At 42.4% G+C, this 25376-nt stretch overlaps 1 protein-coding gene across 3 annotated transcripts in view; it reads right to left on the bottom strand.

Annotated features, from left to right (window-relative positions):
- Positions 1–25376, bottom strand: part of GSN (gelsolin) — an 82804-nt gene that overhangs the window by 3554 nt on the left and 53874 nt on the right. For all 3 annotated transcript variants that reach the window (XM_073599543.1, XM_073599541.1, XM_073599542.1), the window contains 6 exons: positions 18925–19058; positions 18052–18142; positions 4114–4284; positions 2578–2752; positions 1969–2090; positions 1793–1870 (listed from right to left, as the gene is read on the bottom strand). In XM_073599543.1, coding sequence (XP_073455644.1) covers positions 1793–1870; positions 1969–2090; positions 2578–2752; positions 4114–4284; positions 18052–18142; positions 18925–19058 — 771 coding nt within the window. The remainder of the gene's footprint in view (positions 1–1792; positions 1871–1968; positions 2091–2577; positions 2753–4113; positions 4285–18051; positions 18143–18924; positions 19059–25376) is intronic.

Consider the following 25376-nt stretch of genomic DNA (forward strand, 5'->3'; position numbering starts at 1 on the left):
AAAAGATATTGATTCTGCAGAACAGTAGGTTCTAAAAAGTGGTGTCACTCTCCTTATGCAACACAAACAGGGAGATGGGTTACATATACAGTTGTGCTCACAAGTTTACATACCCTGGCAGAATTTATGATTTCTTGGCCATTTTTCAGAGACTATGAATGATAACACAAACTTTTTTCACTCATGGTTAGTGTTTGGCTGAAGCCATTTATTATCAATCAACGGTGTTTACTCTTTTTAAATCATAATGGCAACAGAAACTACTCAAATGACCCTGATCAAAAGTTTACATACCCCAGTTCTTAATACCGTATATTGCCCCCTTTAACATCAATGACAGCTTGAAGTTTTTTTTGTGGAAGAGGCTCTTAATCTTCTCAGATGGTAAAGCTGCCCATTCCTCTTGGCAAAAAGCCTCCAGTTCCTGTAAATTCTTGGGATGTCTTGCTTGAACTGCAAGTTTGAGATCTCCCCAGAGTGGCTCAATGATATTGAGGTCAGGAGACAGATGGCCACTCCAAAACCTTCACTTTATTCTGCTGTAGCCAATGACAGGTCGACTTGGCCTTGTGTTCTGGTTCATTGTCATGTTGGAATGTCCAAGTACCTCCCATGCGCAGCTACTTGGCTGATGAATGTAAATGTTCCTCCAGTATTCTTTGATAACATACTGCATTCATCTTTCCAACAATTTTGACCAAATTTCCTGTGCCTTTGTAGCTCACACATCCCCAAAACATCAGCGATCCACCTCCGTACCTTTCATCATAGGCCTTGACTCCTCTCCAAATGTAGCATTTATTGGTTGTGGCCAAAAAGCTCAATCACGCCAAATAACTTTGTGCCAGAAGGTTTGAGGCTGGTCTCTGTGCTGTTTGGCGTATTGTACACGGAATACTTTGTGGCATTTGCGTAATAATGGCTTTCTTCTGGCGACTCGACCCTGCAGCCCATCTTTCTTCAAGTGCCTCCTTATTGTGCATCTTGAAACAGCCACACCACATGTTTTCAGAGAGTCCTGTATTTCACCTGAAGTCATTTGTGGGTTTTTCTTTGCATCCCGAACAAACTTTTTCTGGCAGTTATTTTAGTTGGTCTACCTGACTGTGGTTTGGTTTCAACAGAACCCCTCGTTTTCCATTTCTTGATTAGAGTTTGAACACTGCTGAATGGCATTCTCAATTCCTTCGATATCTTTGCTGTTTATATCCCTTTCCTGTTTTATACAGTTTAACTACCTTTTCCCCCGCAGATCATTTGACAATTCTTTTGCTTTCCCCATGACTCAGAATCCAGAAACGTCAGTGCAGCACTGGATGAAAGATGCAAGGGTCTGTAAGGAGTCCAGAAACACATTGACCTTTTATACACACACACTAATTATAAGCAAACAGATCACAGGTGAGGATGGTTACCTTTAATAGCCATTCAAACCCCTTTGTGCCAACTTGTGTACATGTTATCAGGCCAAAATCACCAGGGTATGTAAACTTTTGATCAGGGTCATTTGGGTAGTTTGTTGCCATTTTGATTTAAAAAGAGTAAACACAGTTTATTGATAATAAATGGCTTCAGCCAAACACTAACAATGAGTGAAAGAAATGTTTTTGTGTTATCATTCATATGCTCTGAAAAATGGCCAAGAAATCCTAAAATGTTGCCAGGGTATGTAAACTTATGAGCACAACTGTATTTACAGTAGATAAACAGGTTCTCATATCAATTTTGCTGGGTATTTAGTCAATTGGCTGGAGGTGCCAGATCTGCTGGTGCTCGGATTATTTCACAGTACCTGATCCCAGACATCGAGGAGCATTACGTCATCTGTAGCCAGATCATCCTGGGTCAGCTCTCCTGGAACTTCCTCAATCTGTGAAATGAGACATTGAGAATGATAAATGTCAAGTAGTGACTGCCACCCCAAAAGATTGGCCACATCCATTTTTTCCCCCCACTTTTATTACTTACAATGAAGCGACCAATTTTGTTGGTGCAAGCGAACAGACGAGGCGGGTGGGCGTTGAGTCTGTCCTTCAGTCTAGCAGATGTACGATATGGTCCTTTTCCACCAAGAGCCTCCCAGAAGTCATCTAAGAAAAAGAGGACTATTGTTAGTTCCAGAGTTCCTCTTCAGGCAATAACTTATTAATAAACAAACATCGGCAGACATTATTAAAGCCTAGATCACCAAGAAAAGGACACAGCACGGCCCCTATATGGCAAAGAGGAGCATTGTGAGCATTGCATGTCAGTTTTTGGATATAGATAGATAGATAGATATAGATATAGATATATATATATATATATATATTAAAGAATATTATATTTACAATCAGTTCCTCCAGATGATCTTAGATCATTTTAGGCCCCTTGCACACAGGGCTGTCGAACCGCGGTGACATGTCTGCTGACATCCGGTCCTGTCTGTGAAATCCAGAGGGATGGAAACTCTAATTTTTCCATCCGTCCAGAGAATCGGATCAGATGAAAATGGACAGGCAACCCCTTCTGAGCAAAGTGAAGTCCGTACTTGGACCCCAAGGCTTTAAAATTACCACTCTTTTAAAAAACCCTTACCTGGCTCACTGCCTTCTGCTATCTGTGACCCCGATACTCCTAGCACATTAAGCAGTTCCTGGGCCCCACGCTTTTCAGGATCACTTGCCCCCTGTCCAACCCACAGGAATGCAGCTGAGGGAGTCTTCAGTACAAAAGCATCATTTGAGTTGAGGTTGCTGGCTGCCACATCCACCTGGAACATACACAAACAGAGGGTTAACCACCAAAAATGACAGTGTGGATGAAGAGGACCCACCTAGGACAGTCATAAGGTTTTGTTTCCAGTGTCGTTTGAGTTGTTTGCACACTGGTTTAAAAAAAAAAAAAAAAACACATTTCAGACCTGAGGATTAGTCAAAACCCCCAAACATATATTTTCTGAAAGCAGAGACCCTGGAGAATAAAGTATTGGTACTTTCAATTTAATTATGTCGCACCATATTTGCACAAGGGTTTATCAAGTGCAAAATTTTCAGTAAGAACTACACTAAAGTTAATTTTATGGCACACAAAAATACCCAATTTTTGGTAAAATATAAAAGATGAGGTTGGGATGAGTAAAAAGATACCCAATGTGTAAAACTTCAAATTTACATGCGCCAGAATAAAATTCAGTACCCTCCATTTATTTTCCATAGGTGATGCTTTAAAAGCCCCCTACAGGTCATCACTTTAAAGTTGAAGTAAAGAACTAAAAAGGCAAAACTTTTTTTTTTTTTTTTTTTTTGTTTTGCATAGAGTGTAGAGGGCTTAGAATAGATCTGTCAGTTTTTATTTCTGTCTGCACCCCTATTCAGTAGGTGCAACCTCTCTATTTGTCCCGTTTACCGTTCTCATTGAAAGTAAAAAAAAAAAAAAAAAAAAAAAAAAAAAAAAATGAAAAATTTGGGTTGTCCCCAGAAAAGAAAAAAAAAAAGGGGAAAATCTTCCAATGGGGACACTAGTTCTGGTGACCTGGGGGTCCCCAAGTAATTTTGCAGGGATTTCCTCTCACTCCCTGTTTGGCTATGGAAGAGGGAGGGAGAGGGAGAGAATTTTACATGTTGCACACGAATATGAAAATGGTGACTTTTCCTGTTCAATGAGATCACTGAAGCTGTTGAAGAGGTGACTGGCTACTAAATAGTTAACCTCATGATAGTAAATAAAAATCCTATGCAGGTAAAAGAGAAATATATATATATATATATATATATATATATATATATATATATATATATATATATATATATATATATATATATATATATATATATATATATATATATAACCAGTCAGTCTCAACCCAACAAGCGGCTGTTTCCTTCATGAGTCCACAGTACTTGGCGCATTTAAATCCCCACTAGATTGACCCGTTTACATTCTTAACGTTAGGAGAACCTGTTCCAGGCCCTTCATCTCACTGGCAGAAAAGCCGCTTCACCTTGTGGGAATCAGTACGCAGCTTGTTAAACAAGTCCAGCTACATTAGAAAAGGCGCTCAGTTTAAATTTACATCCCTAAATTACAGTCAGTCACTCAGCAGCCCCCAGGATTTACCCACCTACCACTTACCTCCACAGCTCTGGTACATCCTGAAGAGGATGCACGGACTTGGAAGAGGCGAATGTTTGAGTCTTGCACCTGGCCACCTTCTCTTGACGTCCCTCCTTTATAGACAATCATCGGCTTCCCACCAAAAAGACTTAAGAGATGTGGTGGCTCCTTACCCTGCACCACACGGACCTGCCAATCACAGAAACATGTTTAAAATATTTTACCCTGTGATACCATTGCTTGCTTTCAGTTTCATAGATCAACATGTTGGTATTTTTTTTTATACATTTGAATAACCAGGAACGTTTCCTTTTAACGCTCCTGAAGCATATTACAATCAGCTTTGTGGAACAGCATGACAGTTTCACGGCTCTTACAGTAGAGAACCCATTAAAGCGGAGCTTCAAATGAAGATCTAAATACACAGTTATAACAAATAGAGTTTTTTACCCGACCAAGGACGTCAATTTCTATCAAATCCTAAAAGTAACAAAGTCAGGTCATCAGGCTGGCCAAGTCATGCCAGCCTGCGATTGGACAATAAAAGACCCGCACATTAAATTAGAGGGGTTTAGTATATGGGCAGCTGTCCATTTCAGCTCAAATGAGCCGCAGTGGGGGGGGGGGGGGGGGGCGGAACGGTATGATGTACCTTTCGCACAGTTCCATATTTCTAATGCGGAAAACTTATTTGAAATGCACAAAGTGGCACTTCATTCATAGAACAGCAGTGTGGTCCATTGCGCTGCTGTGCAGGGACATACGTTGCCTTCCTGTGTGCTGCAATATAATGCAGCATGTCTGCATTGCCCTGCAGTGTCTATGGGGCACACAGAAAAACTTTTTGCTATGTGCCTTGGCAGCGAGTGGTGTTTTTCCATTGCTGATAAAAAAAAAAGCGTCAGTTACTGTACTGTGTGTGAACAGGCACTTATCCCTTTGCTCACTTTTCTCTCCTCCTTTCAGCAAGGTCCTTGTCAGCTCATGTAGAACACCTGACTGGCCTTTGATTGCCCTAAGTTTAGCTCGAATTCTCTTCTCTTTATAATCAACCACAAGGAGTATGTTTTCACCATTTGTGGTGATAGCAAACAAATTACTGTCAGATTCTTTAGTGTGGGTCCTTTAACACAAGGTGATCATATAATATATCACGTTTCTAGTGGAGAAACTCTTCATACCTCAAAAAGGTGCAGCCTTAAGAAGCGGGAAAGGATGGCTAAAGGAGAGAAATGGGGTAGGAGACCCAAATAACTATCTGCATGATGCAGGTCTGCCATTGCCTATATTCAGTCACCGTCTTTCGGTTATTACGGATGGTACTTCGGTCTGATAAACCAGCAGCAGAAGAGAATGGTAACAATACGGAGAGGTTTTTATACTGACTATATTATTATTATTATTATTATTATACAGTATTTATATAGCGCCAACAGTTTACGTAGCGCTTTACAACTTGAGGGTAGACAGTACAAATACAATACGATTTGATACAGTAGGAATCAGAGGGCCCTGCTCCTTAGAGCTTACAATCTAAGGAGGGAAGGTCAAGAGATACAAGAGGTAATAACTGTGGGTGATGTGCTGATTGAGAAGATAAATGTACAGTTGTTAGGTGGGGGCCAGATAGGCTTCTCTGAAGAGATGAGTTTTCAGGGATCGTCTGAAAGTGGATAAAGTAGGAGAAAATCGGACGGATTGGGGTAGAGCATTCCAGAGGATGGGGGAGGCTCTGGAGAAGTCCTGAAGGCAAGCATGGGATGAGGTGACAAGGGAGTTTGAGAGCAGGAGGTCTTGGGAGGAGCGAAGAGAACGATTAGGTTGGTATTTTGTGACTAGGTTAGAGATGTAGCTAGGGGCCAGGTTGTGGATGGCTTTGTAAGTTATAGTTAGTATCTTAAATTGAATTCGGTGACTGAGTGGCAGCCAATGGAGGGATTGGCAGAGGGGTGTAGCAGACGCTGAGCAGTTTGTGTGGTGGATGAGCCTGGCCGCAGCGTTCATGATGGACTGAAGTGGGGATAGCCTATTTAGAGGTAAACCAATGAGGAGGGAGTTGCAGTAGTCAAGGCGGGAGATGACCAGGGAGTGGATTAGAAGCTTTGTGGTGTCATTGGTTAGGAAGGGGCGTATCTTGGAGATGTTGCGAAGACAGAGGCGGCAAGCTTTGGATAGTGATAGAATGTGGGGTCGAAAGGTTAGTTCAGAGTCCAGGATTACACCTAGGACCTTGGCGTGGGGAGATGGGTTGATAGTTGAGCCGTTGATCTTGACAGGGAGATCAGGGGAAGTGGCACCTGAGGGAGGAAATAGCATGAGCTCGGTTTTGGATAGGTTGAGTTTGAGAAAGTGATGTGACATCCAGGCTGATATGTCTGCTAATAAGTTGGTAATGTGTGAGGAGACAGATGGAGAGAGCTGGGGGGTGGAGAGATAGATTTGGGTGTCATCAGCGTAGAGATGATATTTAAAGCCGTGGGAGGCAATCAACTGACCCAAGGAGGTGGTGTAGATTGAGAAAAGGAGAGGTCCGAGAACAGAACCTTGGGGGACCCCAACGGAAAAAGGAAGAGGAGAGGAGGAAGTAGAGTTGTAAGTGACACTGAAGGAGCGGTGGGATAGGTAGGATGAGAACCAGCGAAGAGTACAGTCACGGAGACCAAAGGAGTGGAGTTTTTTGAGGAGGAGGGGGTGGTCCACTGTGTCAAAGGCAGCAGAGAGATCCAGGAGAAGTAGTACAGAATAGCGTCCATTGGCTTTAGCCATTAGTAGGTCATTTGAGAGTTTAAGGAGAGCAGTTTCCGTGGAGTGTTGAGGGCGAAAACCGGACTGAAGGGGATCAAAAAGTTTATTCATGGTCAGATGGTCGCTTAATCGGTTGTAGACCAGTCTTTCAAGAAGTTTGGAGGAGAAGGAGAGTAAGGAGATGGGACGCAAGTTGTTGAGATTGGTGGGATCCAGTGAGGGCTTTTTTAGTATGGGGGTGACTAGCGCATGTTTTAGAGAGTTTGGGAAGATGCCACAAGAGAGGGAGAGGTTGAAAATGTGAGTTAGAGAGCGTAGAATCGAGTCAGAGGGTGAGCGTAGCATTTGCGAGGGAACAGGATCCAGGGGGCAAGTGGTTAAATGAGTGCTAGATAAAAGTTTAGCGACCTCAGTAGTAGTAGCAGGGTTGAATGAGGGAAGTAATGATTGTATCTGTGGACATGGGGTGTTGCTATAAAATGAGGACTTGGGCAACTGTGTGGAACTATAAGTTACAGAAGAGGGAAAAGTAATAACTGATGCATATCTAGCGTGAGATAACATTTCGATATTATACCTAAATATTTGGTATAAGAAAATGAATTCCTGATGCGTCACAGTCATAACTGTCCCACTGACAGCAAGGAGGAGGTTTTACAGTTCCACTTCTCATTACAAACATTTATACAATCACATCAGAATCAGTGCAGCAATTAAAAAAGACAAAAAAAAACATTTCAAGCAACAACTTCTGTAGCTCTCAGGGCCAAGTTCAACTCAAGAACAGCAAGTTTTAATATTCCAGTCAGGGTAAATGTGTGCACAGCAGAACAGTCTCCATGACAACCACAATGGTGTTCATTCAGGTTTAAAGTGATCATTTAACCACTTCCATAACAGGCCTATTCTGGCACTCCTCTCCTACTGTAAAAATCATCATTTTTATGCTAGAAAATTAATCAGAACCCCCAAACATTATATATTTTTTTTTAGCAGACACCCTAGGGAATAAGTGGCCGTTGCAACTTTTTATGTTGCATGGTATTTGCGCAACAATTTTTAAAAATGCGTTTTTTGGAAAAAAAAAAAAAAAAAAAAAAGAGGAGGAAGAAGTAAGAAGAAAGAAAGGAAGGACGGAAGAAGACACACAAAACAGTAAAGGTAGCCCGATTCTTTTGTATAATGTGAAAGATGACGTTTTGCCGAGTAAATGGATACCCAACATGTCATGTTTTAAAACTCATGGAATGGCGCCAAACTTCGGTACCTAAAAATCTCAATAGGCAACGCGTTAAAATTTTTTACAGGTTACCAGTTTAGAGTTAGGAGGTCTAGTGCTAGAATTATCGCTCTAACGCACCCAGCGATACCTCATATATGGTTTGAACGGCGTTTACATATGTGGGCAGGGGGGCGCTTAAATTTTATTTATTTCATTGCTTATTTTACTTAATTTTTTACACTTTCTATTTTAATTTTTTTTTTTTATTGTTCACCTTTATTCATATTACAAGGAATGTAAACATCCCTTGTAATAGAAATGGTGTGTGACAGATCCTCTTTATGGAGAGATGCGGGGTCAATAAGACCCCACATCTCTCTTACAGGCTAGAAAGCATGAGGGGGAGAAAAAGAAAAAAAAAAAAAACACCACACACGATCCCACGCTCTCCAGCTGCGATCGTGGCTTTGTTTACAAGCATCATAACGTTGCGCTCGAGCCTCCGTTGGTCATAGAGATGACTGGTAAAAATCTCTATGGTCGTCATCCGGCGGCACCAGATTCTTTCTCCGGGTCCCCAATGGCATGGGAGAGCCCGGAGAAGCACCGGAGAACTGCCGCTATGATCGTTTTTACAGTGCACAGAATCGCCAGCTAAAAAAGAGGATATCTTAATGATGCCTGTAGCTGCAGGCATCATTCAGATATTCCCTTGGGCTGGAAGTGGTTAAAAAGGAAAAACCGTGCAATTGAAAACAGTTGATGAGGCAGAATATCAGAAGCATAGGAAGACGAGGGAGAGATTAGTAATGGAAAGAGACATCCTGGTATTTACAATACATGTCGTCAGGTCAGAGTAAAAGATAGAAAAAGCCCAGTTAGAGTTACCAGTAACTCCTTTTCTGAGAGTCTTCCAGGACAGCCCATGAGACCTAGGGCTCCTCCTACCAGGACAGGAAACATGTTAACCCCCACCACATAAAAGGGCAGTCCTCCAGGCCCCATGTCAGTATTTGAGAACCGTAGGACGTCCCTGTAAAATATGCATAATACACATAACTTCAAGACAAAACCGGGTGGGAATCCGGCTGTCCTGGAAGACTCAGAAAAGGAGTTACCAGTAAGTCTAACTCAGCTTTTCTCTAAGAGTCTTCCAGGACAGTGCATGAGACGATGAGCCAGAGCTTACCAGTCTAGGGAGGGACAACTGCCTGAAGGACCTTACGACCAAACGCCTGCAAAAGGTGGAGGAACTTCCCTAAGTTTGCAGGTTTCAGAAATAGCTTGCTTTACCCATCTAGCCAAAGTGGCTTTAGATGCACTCTTTCCCTTGTGTGCTCCTGAAAAAGGAGGACAAACAAGGCGTCTGTTTTTCTAAAGGTCTTGGTGACCTCAAGGTAAACAAGAATTCTTCTTGCATCTAAAAAACTAAAATTTTCTCTTTCTTGGTCTCCCTTTGGCGAACTACAAAAAAGGTTGGCAGTACAATGTTCTGGGATCTGTAGAATGTACTGGCCACTTTAGGCACAAATCCTGGATCGGTTTTCAAAACAACCTGATCCTCAAAAATTGTGAGGAAAGGCTCCCTCACTGGATAGGGCCTGTAACTCACTTACCCTACGAGCTGAGGTAATTGCCACAAGAAAGGAACATCATGAGTTAATCTTTGATTTTCAGATAACCATGAGTTAGATTTCTTCCAAACCTTGGAATATATGGCTCTAGTGACTGGTTTTCTGCAATTTACCAGGATCTTGACTACTTTGAAGAAAAGCTACCAGGCCGTCAAGCTTAAGGAAACCACCTATGGGTGCAACAATAGACCCTACAATAAGTCTTTCTGCGGAAGACTCAGTGGAGGCTGAGACCAGTGTCAGTAACAGGGAAAACCATGGCCTCTTGGGCCAGAAAGGGACTATTAGGATAAGATCTGTTTCTTCTAGAAGAAACTTCCGGAATTAGCCTGATCGGCAGGAAGACATAACAGAGGCTGAACTGGTGAATCCGTTGCCAAGCATTGATCCCCAATGATCGATCCGCTGGGTTCAGAGAAAAGAACTTCTCTGTCTTGCGATTGTTCTGATCTGCGAACAGGTCCAGTTTGGGACATCCCCATCTGTTGGTGAGACCCGCAAAAGATTTCGGGATGAAGGGACCAATTGTCTCGACCTACCCGGTAGCGGCTGAGATAATCTGCCAGACAGTTTTGTGTCCCCTTCAGGTGCACTGCTGTAATTGAGGCTAGATTCCCTTCTGCCCATGATAAAATCTCCTGGGCAATAGATTGAAGTATCCGACTCCTAGTACCTCCCCGTTTGTTGAGGTACGCAACCATAGCAATATTGACAGATAGAATCTGGAGATTGTGACCCCTGATTTCCGTTTGAAATGCCTGCAAGGCTCTCTGAACCACTAAAAGCTCTCTGATTTGATGAAGCGCTTGCTTCCGTTAAGGACCATTCTCCCTGTGCCATTGTGTTGTTGAGGTGGGCTCCCCATCCCCACGAACTCACATCTGCTGTGATCCTCTGAGATATAGTAGAAATGTTGTTAGATGCAGGTGTGTCCTCCACCACCAAAAGTTTCTTTTTACCCTGGAGGGCAAGACCCTTGATTCCAGGGAACTTGTGTCTCCATCCCAGTTCCTTACTGGAATAGCTGTAATGGGCATTGATGAAATCTTGCTCATGCTGCGGGCAAGCAAGAGGTCATCAGACCCACTGCTCTTGAATCCTCTCTCAGCGAGACCGACTGATTGGTCTGCAAGTCTGACGTTGTTTGCATACTTTTTGAGACCTTTTCCTGCGGGAGAAAAACTTTGGTCTACGGAGCAAAAATTCGTACCCCAGATATGTCACTTTCTGGGCTGGAATTAAGGAAGACTTCTTTGTTTATTAAACAGCCTAGAGATTGAAGGAAGTCCTGTACAGTCTGGAGATACGCTAATAACTTTTGGTATGACTCCCCCACCACTAGGAGGTCGTCCAGGTAAGGGATTATAGTTCTCGCCTTTAACCTTAGCGGAGCCAGCTCCTCCCCCAACACCTTAGTAAAAATGCGTGGGGTTGAGGACAGACCGAAGAGGAGGGCTTGAAATTGAAAAGGCCAAATTTCTGTTCCCATCTTGACCGCTAGTCTCAAGAATCTTTGGAAGACTGGATGGATAGGGATGTGCAGATAGGCATCCCTCAAATCCAAAGTGGCCATTAAGCAGTTTGGGTAAAGCAGATTTTTGATTGAAAAACACCGTCTCCATACGAAAGTGCCTGTACCTGAGCGAATGGTTTAGAGACCGGAGCTTCAGGATAAGCCGATATTTTCCTGACTGCTTTCTGATGACAAATATATGGGGATAAAATCCCTTGCCCTGATCCGACCTGGGAACCGGGATCAGGACCTCTTGATCTAACAAGCATCCAATTTCGAGACCCAGGGCCCTCGCTTTTACCCGATCTTGTGGAGGGAAGGTGACCAATAATTGCTCTGGTGGCTGGCAAGAAAATTCCAGCCTGTACCCATTGGTCACTAGGTCCAGGATGAATGGACTTGAGGTGACCGCTGCCCACTGTAGGAGAAAAGCACTCAATCTTCCTCCCACTGGGAGACACGAGTCACTGTAGCTTGGCGGGTTGTTGAGGGTTAAACAAGACTCACCCTCTATCACTGCCCTTATGCCCTGTCCAATGTTTTTTGGGCCCATTGTCCCTTTCTCTAGGACCTTGCTGCCTACTTTTGCCACAAAAAAAAAAAAACTTTCTGGCTGTCGGCTTTTTCTTATTCTCTGGAAAGGTCTTTTTTCTATCGGCTGTGCGTTCCAGCGCCTCTTGCAGACCTGGGCCAAAAAGATGATCGCCTGTTAAGGGAAGACCACATAGGCGCAACTTTAAGGCAGCGTCGCCTGACCAGGTTTTAAGCCATAGGCTTCTGGCCCAATTCACTAAGGCCGAGGTCATTGCTGTCATTCTTACCGACTCTGCGGAAGAATCGGCCAGAAACCCCACTGCACGAAAGAGGAGAGGGAAAGATTTCAGAATCTGCTCTCTAGAGGTAACTGCCAACAAGTGCGTTTGTATTTGTGTCAACCATACTTATAAATTTCTGGCAACACAAGTGGTTTAAGATTGCCAATGGCTGAGTCCCAGGCTCTGTAAAGAAGGACATCTCCCTCTTATCCATCGGATCCTTAAGCTTGCCCATATCAAAACACTAGGTCTGAGTTTTTTTAAACTTTTTTGAAAGAGGTGCATCTAACTTAGGATTTTTGTTCCATGGTTCCAATGGAAACCGGAAAAGAAAGGTTTTCTCTGGAATTTCCCACTCCAGCTTGATAGTATCAAGAAGGGTACTATGCACAGGAAAAACTCTAGTCTTTTTCTTATGCAAACCATTGTACACAAGGTCATGTTTAGACAATTGTACCTTCTCCTCTTCTATATCAAGTGTTGTATAGATAGCCTTTAATAAGTCATTTACATCTTCCAATGTTAACTTATACCTCGAGTTCCTTGTGGATTCTTTATCCCTGGGCCCTGTATCTGACCCAGCTTCTTCGGAAGACTGGGCAGATCCGGCTTCAGCCTCAGAGTCACTCTCCACACTCTGCTGTGGAGCACTAGGACTGGCTGAAGCCATAACTGGAGATGGACCCTCTGAGGGGACTTGAATCTTGTCAATTAGGAGTTTTAAACCAGCTAAACGTAGACGTTAACTCATCTCTAACAGAAGTCAGCAGTTTGTCAGTAGACTGCCGGGCCATCCTTAACTAGGCCGTCTATACAGGTGCGGCAAACTGCTTTGATCCATGAGGAGCTCAATTTGTTTCCACAAACCACACATTTCCTTTTTGGTGGCTGCGCTTAGGCCTTGTCCCGAGTCTGGGCCTGCAAGAGAACAAATGACCCCAATAAATTTTATGCCACGTATACTCCATAACACCCCGTGCAGGAGGAAAGGAAAAAATGTGCCCCAGTCACCTAGTCCCTACTGGCTGCAAGGGGGAGAACACTCACAGGATGTGCAAGTAAAATACACTTCAGGCTTACCTGTGAAGTGCTGGTGTTAGGGCCTGCTTCCGCTGCCTGTGCAGGTATTGCAGAGGAGTCCATTCCGCACCTGTAGTGGTCCGCAGCCTCTGCCGAGTTTCACTCTTTTAAACACCAGATTCCCAGCGTCCCTGTTCGCGCTGTTTAGAGACAGGAACTAGCATTTCCGACACCTGACAACGTCACACGCTTCAGAAGTGACCCCGCCGGGTACTTCCTGTGGGCCAGCTTGGAACGCATAAGCTCCGCCCTTCAGCTTCCTCTCTTCCCCTGCACACACCAGCCACACTGTTTAACAGGGAGAGAACAGCCGACTGCTGCCATGCGGCTCACGGACCAGAGCTCCGATGTACACCGCGGGGCTGGCATTCCCCCCATGCACTGAGAAGCAGGGACAGCAGCGACAAGCCTACTCCCCTGGTGGATGTGCCTCTCTGGGACCCAAGACGGTAGGAATATCACCCCATAATGCCACAGGAGCCGTGCTCATGAGACCTAGGGGAACCAGTTCCAGGAAACATGTTACCCCCCTGTCCGGAGGAAACACTAATACTGACATGGGGCCTGGAGGACTGCCCTTTTATGTGGTGGAGGTTAACGTGTTTCCTGTTCTGGTAGGGAGGAGCCCTAGGTCTCATGGGCTGTCCTGGAAGACACTTAGAGAAAATAAAGTTTCCACATGCATACCAGTCACCCAACACACTGTGTTTAATGTCCACGAAGGCTGCATGCACAACTACATGGCAAGGTGACCAGCCACCTACATGTCGAAGAAAAAGGAAGCAAAATCATTCCTTATATGAAAGACAGGGAAGGCTCGAGAGTCTAAGTAGAAGTGGGGGAACCCCAATAGCCAGGATACTGGAATATTTCACACACCTAGAGCAGGAACACTGACAAAGGTATACAGATAGTACCCCAATATGCAAAGTACAAGCAAGAGATCCTCAGCATACCACAAAGAAATCTAAATCTTGTGTAGGGCATACAGTGAACCAAAACCAAGTGAGGGTAAGAACAAGTAGGACATGCAGGGTACCTGGCTCCGAGGTCCCTGTCAGGAAAAAAAAAAAAAAAAAAAAAAAAAAAAGAAGAAGAAGGGAGAGGCATTGAAAGAAAACAGACAGAATCAAAATTACAATTTAAAAAAAAAAAAAAGGGAGGAGAAGGGAGAACTCTGCACCATGCCTCTCGTTAGACAAAATATGATCCAGGGCAAACCAATCAAATATTACATGATGCCAAGGAAAAAAAAACCTGGACATTGGCCCATAAACATTTTAAAACGTCCAATCTGCCCTGCGTGACCTGTACTCTGTATAATAACCAAGCCCTGAATGGAGTAGAGAACTGCAACAAGACTCTACTCTATAATTTAGCATAAACATTTCATATGGGGGATGAGCAATTCAAGGTCAGTCAAATCTATGAAAGCAGCAAGTATGCTAAAAAGAGTCATGAGCCCTCCCATATGGATGCTTAAAGATTTACTCTGCATACAAAAGCCATGTTTACACAGGCAGAGGGCTGCAGTAAAAGAGCAGGCACACACTTCAGTTTACCTTGCTGCTCAATGAGGCAGTCCAAACTAGCTTGTTTACATTGTGCTACTTTTAAATTGGCATGCCCTGCTTGGCAGGCATTACATCTGCCAAACACACTCATTGAGGTCAATATAGGACCGTGCTGCAACTGCATGCCAAGCAGGACTATGGTGGTTGTGGCACGGTACTTTAAAGTAAAATCTCTCAATATTGAAAAATTGGCGTTTAGGAGTTGGCAGTATTGTCCCCCCACCCCTCTCCTTTAACCCTTGTAAACTAGTTCCAAACCATGATCTAAAAAGAGACCCACTAAGAAAAGCTTTTCAGAACTGCCGTCCGTGTGAAAGAAGCCAAAAATAGTAGTCCTAATACGGTTAGGATTCCACTTTCAAATTGCCTTTCCTGCAATAGAAAAAGTAGCAATTTTGCCTTTCACAGTACAAAACACCATAAAAATGTAAGCGTCTGGGTCCTCTTACCCATCGAGGATAGCACAGATTATACAGGAAGTGGCGTTTCCTCATTCAGCCAGGGCACTCTGTAAAGGGTAATCTGGCCACACGTTTTCCTTTTCTCTATTGCAGGATATTCTCCAAGACATACAAACACAAAATACATATGGCTACGTTCCCATTTGTGTGGGTGTGGGAAATTATGTCCCACAGGTGTGCAGTGGTCATCCTCATTTTCTTTTATAGTGTCTGTAAATTCATTGTTTTTTTTGGCCAATATAAGATTCTTGGTTGCATTTTTTGCATTGAATAAAGTATACAACGTTACTGGAGCAAGTGCACTAAAAACGCTACGATCACCTCAGTTTTTCGCGATTACGCAAAGATACATTTTCAGCCACAAAATGCACACATCGGAGTTCTATTTTAATATTAAAGAGCAGCTCCACTTGTGAGAAAAAAACAAAAAACAAAAACACACACACTTCCCCTCTGGATGATCTATGTACATTGCAAGGTTTTTAAACAAACTTTGTTGCAGATTCCTACCTTGTATAATATCTATTTAATCGGTGTCCATGTGCAAAGTGAATGTGAGCGATTTTAAAAATGATCAATCAGCTGCTGCACCTGCACAGTTCTAGTGAGGGAGGGGCAGTGTCTGCATCAGTTTAGATATGATTTCCTTTTGGGAGTATCTCTCCAATACTGAAATGTTTGTTGCAGAGAATGTGAGATTGCCCAAAATCTGACTTGTATCTTAGCGCAGTCTTCTGGGAATGTGAGCGAGTCAAATTACACAAGAAGGAAATTACATTTCTGGGGGGTGTTCCAAACACCATCTGTGTACAGAACACCTCCAGGTTGCCATATTGCGTTTTACAGAAAAAATTACAGCACTTCAGACTGAAAAGGAAAGGTAATTTTTAACATTCAATTACAATAGGACTTCTGTTGCACTTGTACATGCAATTTTTCTATGTGCTAATTTTTTCCCACAAAAGTGGAGTTACCCTTTAGCTTCTATAAGATTCTGCAGTTTGAGCTGAAGTTTTTTGTTTTGTTTTTTTTAAACGATGCAATCTTCTGACTGGACATGGTCAGTATTTTCCTCCAAGCTGAAAACTGCACAACCCCCATAAAATGACAACATAAAAAACTGCTTTTCACTCCCTACCTTGCCAAACAGATTATCAGAATTGCTTTCATACATTTAGGGCTGAACAGCTCCTATATAGAATTCCCTTTCTCCACTCTTAGATAAACGATCAGCATGAATTTCATACATGTACTAGAGCAGCTCTCACGTGGCTTATTTTAGTGCTTCAGGTCAAGTGTTTGACCTCATTAACCCTTTCACAACCAGAACATTTTTAATTAAACATGTAGAGAGAGTCTCTCCCCACCCCCCAACTCTCACTACTACAAATATCAAACTGAATAAATGCAGATTCCTAAATTAGAATCTAGCACTGGGGGTACACAATGAGGGGGCAATTCACCAAGTGAAGAATACAGGATTACATGTCCCTTAGTCAAATCAACCAAGAGACCAAAATAGATGCAGTGATTTTGTATTCTACAACTTGAATTATACCTCCCAATGTGCACCAAATCAAATCATATACTAATTAGCTGTCATTTTCCGGTTTGCTTAGGGAGTGTGCACGGGTATTTTTTTAAATACTTAAACAACCGCAGGATAGAACAGACAAATCGCACCATTGTAGGTTGGTTATAAAATGTTAATTGTCATAGCATACTTAAAAAAATAAATAAATACTATATAGGTGTAGGCCTACATCATGACCTACACATTAGTTATTTGTTTGTTAGAAATGTTAGTTAACACGGTTTTTCCTTACAGTTTCCATTTTTTTGGTGTGCATGAGCATTTTTTGGCTGCATTTGGTATGTGAAACATAGCATACAGGTGACAACTGCATTCTAAAAAAGTACATAAAATGGCACTGGCCTTTAGCCCAGAGGATGACAGCTCTAGCAGCCTCAATGGTGATCAAGCCAAATACTTTTGTTTGTTTTACTCACAGCAAAAACATTTTCTTGGAGTACACTGGAGGATTTCTTAGACTGTTGGTTATACTGCCACCTACAGGAGAAATGGACACTGGCCAAAAAAAAAAAAAAGCAAATGGCCAGTACAAGGATAACAATAGAATACTCCAATATCTGTGCTTTCAATATCACACAAAAATGGCAGACCTGGAGTTTGTAACTGTATAAAAAAAAAAAAAAAGTCAATGTTAAACTAAGCAGGTTTTTTTTCCCCCCTCAAGTTCCAACCTGATATACTGGAGGAGAGAAAATCTCCAGTGATTTAAAGCTGTAAAACGGTTTAGCTCTGCTGTTTCATCTCTGCTGGAACTAATTAAAGAACTACCATAAGTGGGGGAAGAAAAGCGTGGTAAGATTGCTGTCGCTACAAGCAGTTACCTTGAGAACTGAAGATCAGAAAGTTGTAACAGCCATTTATAGACCTTCAGAAATGCGGGTCTGATGTTTTGGTGTGACAGCTGAACCTGGTGGGCATGGGTGTTTAAATGTAAATGTTGCAGTACTATTATTTTTATCTGGTTATCCAGGAGTGGATGGATGAGCTGCATCAATAAATGTGGTGTTGCTATTTAATCAACTGATCGGTACAGGATAACCCTGCCCACAGCCATATGCCTCCATTTTGTAGCCTTAGCGAATTCCCCTCTTCTGGGACAGAACCACTAGGAAAGGGACAACCTGGACTTCGGTGTCTTGCATTAGTATAGAACATTGAACTATAGAGTTCTGAAGTCTAAATGGAACTGCCTTGAAGGAGACCCAGACTGTAAATACTGCCAAAAATGCTTGTAGATGCACCTGCGATGGAGCACATACACCAGTCACTTATCCAATAATTAACTGTACACAGCACTATTTGTATCACCATCAGTCACCTGTACAGGGCCTCCTCCCAGCTCCTCATCCAGCTGAGCACTCAGGAATGCCGATGCGGTGATCTCATCCTTTGAAGAGTCCAGCCCCTGCCTGCAACAGAAATGCAAATATCAGTCAGTGCACAATTTACTGACAGTCCACCAATGCCACAACAAACAAACAAACATTCTATACATGTGAGCCAGTGGACAATGGAGAAGGACTAAATTACACCATTATTTTCAGGGACTGATGGCCTCCACCTAATTGATTTGGAACATGTAATTTATCCAAGGTTCCTATACTGTATAACAGTTCCTAACATTTCTAAATATATTTTTTTAATAAATTAAAAAACTAGAGATTTTTTATTTTACAAAATGTGACATGCGCAGGGTGGTGGGGGGATATCTTGGCATGTGGTGGAAGTGGCAGGTGGTAGTGCACCACTTTTGCACTGGTGCCCACAAGCTTCAAGCTACACCTCTGAGAACTCTCACACATAAAAACTACTGTAAGGCTCGGTTCACACATGGGCGGCACGACTTGCAGGTCGCCTCAGCGAGGCGACCTGCAAACGACTGCGGGGCGACTTGCGAGACGACTTCTGCATAGAAGTCTATGCAAGTCGCCCCAAGTCGCCCCCAAAGTAATACAGGAACCTTTTTCTAAGTCGGAGCGACTTGCGTCGCTCCAATTAGAACGGTTCCATAGCACAGAACGGGAGGCGACTTGTCAGGCGACTAGGTCGCCTGACAAGTCGCCCCAGTGTGAACCGAGCCTCAACAGCAAGAATGGTTTTGCAGCAAGGTTTTAGTAAACATTGCGAATAACTATTGGCAGCAAACAGAATCGCTGCTCCCAGAGATGGAAACATCTGGAATATTATTTACCAGGTGTAGATAATCTGTCCTTTCTTTCCACCATGGCTGTAACTGTACAAAATAATGTAACTGTCTCCCCCATAGAACTGTCCGTAGTTGGAAGCAGACACAGGTACTTTTTCTGATGCCTCAATGCGCCAAATCTGGGGGGGGAAAGAAAAAAAAAACAAAAAAAAAAACAAACAAACACATGAGCATGTTGACTTTTAAAGAATATTTTTTCTATTTCTAACTTAAAAAAAAAAAAAAAAAAAAAGGGAAGAAGCATTCTCACAAATTTTAATTTATGCCATGAAAGAACCTGTCACAGCTGCATTCTGGGAACACCATTGTATGATCCAGACTCTTTCCCATGAACTAAAAATGTAATTAAACCCAAATCAAAAACTGTCAATACACACTATATTACATTATGATGTTCACACTCATTCATCCACCAGAGCATTGGTTTTCTGTACACTGCAAAATCATCAATGATCCTGCTGTTCACGGTGTCTCCCTTCCTGTCGGTGTCCCTGCTGCAGCCTAAGATTGCGTAGACCAGCTGCTGTCCAAATTTTTATATCAGATACATTTAAATACCCGGGAATCAAATATACAGCTTCTTTTGGAGTCCTTTACGGACATTAATCTTTGGGCAGTTATCAGGGCTTTTAAGAAGATTAACTATATATAGCGCATCTTCACTGGTCTCACGATTCGATTACGATTATCTGGGCAACGATTCGATATCACGATTACCGACGAGCTCCCACTTCCGCTTGGGCCACCTAGGCGGCCCTTCCACCCTGCAATCCTCTGGGACACATCACAGTTCCCAAAAGATTGCCCGGCTATGCAGGACAGCGCAATGAGACATGCACACCCGGCTGTGAAGCTGCAAGCTGTCACAGCCGGATGCCCACAGTAGTATTGCCAGCGCTGTGGACAGGCAGGGGAGAGAAGGGAGGGTTTGGGTGGCCACGTCGCTGGATTGAGAAACAGGTGAGTGTCTTTATTAAAAGTCATAAGATAAAAACAAAAAATTGACTGGAACTGCGCTTTGAATTAAAAATAACCTCACTCCCTTAAAAAGTGCAGTAATCGGGTGCACTGCAGGGTACAGGCATTCACACACACTGCTGCTGGGAGGTCAGGAGGGAATACAAGATGACAAACAGCCCTGTGAAGTTCCCTCTACTGTCTCTGTGCTGACCAGTGGCAGCTGGTGCTCAAAATTTTTTGGGGGGGGGGGGGGGGGGGGCAAACAAACTAAAAAATACTGAACCTCCCCATCAAACGCAGCCACTATGCCCATCAAAACGCAGCCACTGTGCCCATTAAATGCAGCCATCACTTCACTAACCGCCCCCCCCCCCTACCCCACAATGCACGGGCCACCACTGGTGCTGACAGTTCCTTGGCATTCCTGTTTGCACCTTCCAGCACACTAGGAGTTAACAGTGGAATGTGCACAGGATAGCCAGGGACCTGTCAGTACAGAGTGAGAGGTGTAAGTAGAAGTAGAGTACACATTTGTACTCTGTCTACTTACTGTTAAAATTAATTTATTTTAATAAATGCTGTATTACAATGGATGTTTAAAAAGCGATGTAAATTCATACTGAATTTCACAGTAGTACGATACATGTGACTCCTGGCCCGTCCCTCTCCGCTCTCCTCTCACGTCTCCTGAGTCCTGCCGCCAGCAGGGAATTGTATCAGAGGAGAGGCGGGCGGGGCTGAGAATTCCCCGTTGACGTCAGGACTCAGGAGAGAGGAGAGGGGCGGGACGGGCGTCACATGTATCGTACTACTGTGAAATTCAGTATGAAGTGACAGTTTTTTTTAAAAAGCACATACAGCAGGGCACACCATCCATTGTAATACAGCATTTATTAAAATAAAGTAATTTTGAAAAAACGCTCCGAGCGCTTTCCCGGGAGGGGCGGGGCTAGTCGTCATCCGCAATCGATTTTCCGGTCCTTATGCATCAATGCCGCATCGGGGACACCCAAAACACGATGCATCGATTAATTTCAGCACCCTTAATTATATATATACACACACACACACACACACACACACACACACACACACACACACACAACTATCGCTATATGTGATGGAGACAGCTTTGGTGTTTGGTGCCTGAGTCAGACTTCGGTTATTATGATTTATTTATTAAAGGTACTTATATACTTTTGTAGGGCTGCAGCTAGCAATTATTTTCAGAATCGATTATTTGCATAATAACCTTAAAGTGTGGTGTATAATTTAGTTAAGTTTAAAATAAAAGGCAATTTTTTCTTAAATATCTCTATGCAGTGTTAAATATAAATAACCAACTATATGGTTAGGGAGCAAAATCTCTAATCCACTCAGAGAATAACACAGAGGAGATATACTGTATATACTATTATAGGGTCAATCTGGTAAATAAATATCACTCGGAGCAAATTTTTTTATTCAAAGAAAAATAAAATGACTGGTTGTCGATTTTTAGACCGAACTGTAATATATTATGTATGACAGACTCCCTGGTCATAGGCAGGTTTTTTTTTTTTTTCATATGCAGTTGGTTTGATAAAAGCTACCTGTGCCTGCCATACAAAAAACAATGTATTCCTTAAAACAAATAAATAAAAACACATTTTAAAAACATCTGTTCGATTTTCTAATTGTTAGTGGGGTCAAATTGATGTTAGTTTTCGACCACAGTGATGGGAATATTTGAAGAAACAGAATAGAAAACTTGGTCAAAAGGAATTTTCAGACAGTGTGTGGTTTTTGTTCGGAAATTACATTCATTTTAAAACTGAATGTTAAAAGCAAGTGAAATTTTCAAAACTACATGCCTTTCATTTAGCGAATGTACCAAGATTTTTCATAATGAATATTTTTGTCCGAAGTGACATGTGTATGGCCAGCATAAGGCTCGGTTCACACCTATGCAGTTTGCTTTTGATTCATTTCTGGAGTGCTTTTTTCTGTGCGTTTTTGCACACGCTTTGCATTTTATTTATTTTTCATGCTTTTTGCATAAGTTTTACACATAGCAGCTCAGATTCTCCTCTTGTGGGGTCCTCCAGCCATGCTTCTGGCTCCTCCTGCCTTCAGAATGCCCCACTAGCAAGCTGCAAAGTATAGTATAAAGTGCCCCTATAGCAATGTAAAAAAAAAAAAAAAAAACCCTTCTGCCTTTAGAACCACCAACTTCCTGCCCAGGAGGCATTGCTCCTCACACATTCACAAGTTCTCAGGCACTTACTGACATGTATGGACGGTGTACTGAACTGTATGTGTGCTGCACTGTATTTCCTGATGTGCAAACAAATAATGCATTCTGTATGCAGTCCAACTAATCGGCTGGCCGATTAATTGATTCTGAAAATAGTTGTGAACTATTTTCATAATTAGTTGTTTCAGCCCTATCTATACTTTTTTTTTTTTTTTAAACTCACTACAAGTACCTTAAAGCTACAGGTTATACAATACCATTAAATGTAATGTGTATGGCTCCTGATACGCAATAGGTTTTCCCATGTTTCCATTGATGCTTACATATGGCCATAACAATGAAATACAGTGGCATGATCTTTATACATAAAAAGGAGATAATGGCAATTAAACATTGTAGGTTTAGTATCGGTTTAAAAGGGAAACTTTTAGAGTCACAGTCAAAGACTTTTCCCATTTGCCTCAATAATAAAGTTTGCCAGGTTAAGGGTTAATGGACACTATTATAATGCAGATGACAATGTGTGATCTAAAAATGCAATGCCATGCATTTTTAGGAAAAAAACAAAAAAAAAAAAAAAAAAGGGAGAAAACAAGAATTCATATCAGACTTGAAACCCACTGGGTAGGGAATCCAAAAACGGTGTCAGATCTGTTGACGTGAACACTCTCCATTTCATTGGTCTGGTTTCTGCATTACTACTTCTGATTTTTTGTTGCCATCTGCTGGCTAAAATGTATGACTGCACTACATGAAAAAAATTAAATCTAAATACAGATGCCTTGTCCTGTAATTTTATTTAAAGTGAATATGTGCTTTAGTTATATACACACAAGGCACTGCAACAGGTTCCCTTTAAAGCGGTTGTAAAGTGCTGCATTTTTTTTTTTTTCTTACCTGCAAGGCAAAAGGCATAATGTGCTAGTATGCATCACATACTAGCACATTATGTGAAACTTAACTGAAAAATAAGCCTTCCAGCGATGCGATTGCTGGAGACAGCTTCCATCTTCACCAGTCTTGCTTCCGGGTTCACGGACTCTGGCTCCGTGCCAATTTTGTCAAAGTTTATGTCAGCGGCATTTTTACAGTGACGAAAACGAAAAAGTACAGCACATTTTTGTCCACTGACAAAATGACAAAATCAAATCAATTCAGTTTTCATTAACAAACGAACCAAAAATGGCAAGGGAGGGACGTTTATCCTTGTGAACATGGTTTCTCACACCACACGAGTGTCTGCTTTCCGTTCTCACTGAGCCTGGGCTACAAGCGTTTGGACAGGACATTCCCCTTAATCTGTCCTCCCTCCCTGTGCCTCCCCGTCCCTCCCTCTGTGCAGCCCGTCCATGTGATGTATATGTGAAGAGGATGTGTGGGCGGGAAAGTTTCAATCAAGCAGCTGAAATATGAAGCCAGGGACTGAGTGAGTGAGCAGTTCAACAGTGACCGTACTCTCCCACTTCTCCTATAATCCCTTCCTGTGAGGAAATGTGATATCACCTCCTCACGGCCTGTCAAATGCCTCTAAAAAGTGACTTGAGCATGGATCACTTTTCAATGGAGTGACAGTGCCTGCTGCAAGTGTGAACAACACTTTGGGTTCACACTGGTATGCTGTGGTTTGGCTGCAATGGTGGTGTACTTTTCCTGCATGTTACTCCTGGTTTTAACCGCAGCCCCATAGACTACTATCAGGTTGCACATTTTTGGGGTACATAGCCTGCTTGGCTCTACATGCCACGCTTTATCTGTTGTTCGCGATCACGTTTTGTACGCATCTTGTGTGATGGTCTTTAAGTTTATCTATTTTTTAAAAGAAATTTTTATCTCAGATTTACCTGCACTATGTGAAGCCGTTTTTTCTTCTTTTTTTTCCCCTATGATTGATGCTGCTTTTGGGATGACTACTAATATGTTCTCATTGGAGCCCCTACAGTGACAACTCATTATCGATCTGGATGTGGATGCTGCCTATACCATCTTACCTGCAGGTGTCCTGGCTGGAGAGCTCGTTTTGAAGGATCTTTTCCTGCTTGATTAACCCACCGCCACCGGCGCGTGTCTACGTTTTGGGGTAAGAGTACCCATCCCCCACCCTTCCTTGGTTTTGGATACACATCCCAGATTGCCGTGTGTGAAAGTCACCTCTTATAAATGTATACCAACTAATTCCCTTCACAAGAATGATTGCATCCCATTACTATGCTTGAGAGACTATATACCTTTCAATGAATGTTTTCATGGACCTTCCAATAGGATTGCCATAGATAGATTTTAATGCTGATCAGCCTACATCTTATGTACAATTATCATATGGACTACATCATTCCCTTTTGGTCCATGGGGCTGTGCTGTGCTCACATAAGTTTATTTATTGTTTTCACTTATGCACTGAACACGTTTAATATAGTAATTGCATATTGCCATTTATCATTTCATTTCTGAATAGCCACTCTTTCAGGGTGGTTACACTCTTTCTAGCGCTGCATTTTTTCACTTCTACATTCACACACAATTTTGTCCTATTGTTAATGCTGGCTGCTAGTTTTTGTTTTTAGTAGCGCAACTTTATTCCTTATAGTTGCCACATTTTCTGAAAGCGCACCAAAAGTCCTGCTTGCTGCTTCTTTGGTGCGCTTTCAAAAACCCTACAAAAATGTGCAACCTAATAGTAGTCTATGGGACTGCAGCTATAACCAGTGCAGCCAAACTACAGCACTGTGCATTACAGGCCTCCCTAGACCATGTAGAGTGGCTAAATCTGTATTTGTGAGTTTGTTCAAACCTCAATAACAAACAAGAACATTAGAATTTTTTTTTACTCAGTAGAGTAGAGAAGTTTGGAAATTCTAGAGAAAAAAAATGTTAAATAATGCATTACAATTTAACTAAACCCATTTGATTTTAGTCGACTAAAATGTACTGCAGATTTAGTCGACTAAAACAATTGTAGATGACTAAAATGGGACTAAAACTAAATCAAAATTTGCTGCCAAAATTAAACACTGCTCTGGCTCTGACTAGCCAGAGCCATGATGACATCACTCCTGCGCAAGTGCGGCCGGTCACGGCATGGGACACTGAAGGAATGGCACGGGTGGCTGTTTAAGAGCGCATGTGCCAGTGATATCACTGGATGCATGTACAGTAAATATCTCCTGAACGGTACACATTTAGGAGATATTTACAGTACCTATAGGTAAGCCTATATTTTTAGGCTCCTCCTATAGGTAAAACT

Source organism: Aquarana catesbeiana, linkage group LG09, assembly GCF_042186555.1.
Source record: "Aquarana catesbeiana isolate 2022-GZ linkage group LG09, ASM4218655v1, whole genome shotgun sequence".
In the NCBI taxonomy this organism is placed as follows: Eukaryota; Metazoa; Chordata; class Amphibia; order Anura; family Ranidae; genus Aquarana; species Aquarana catesbeiana.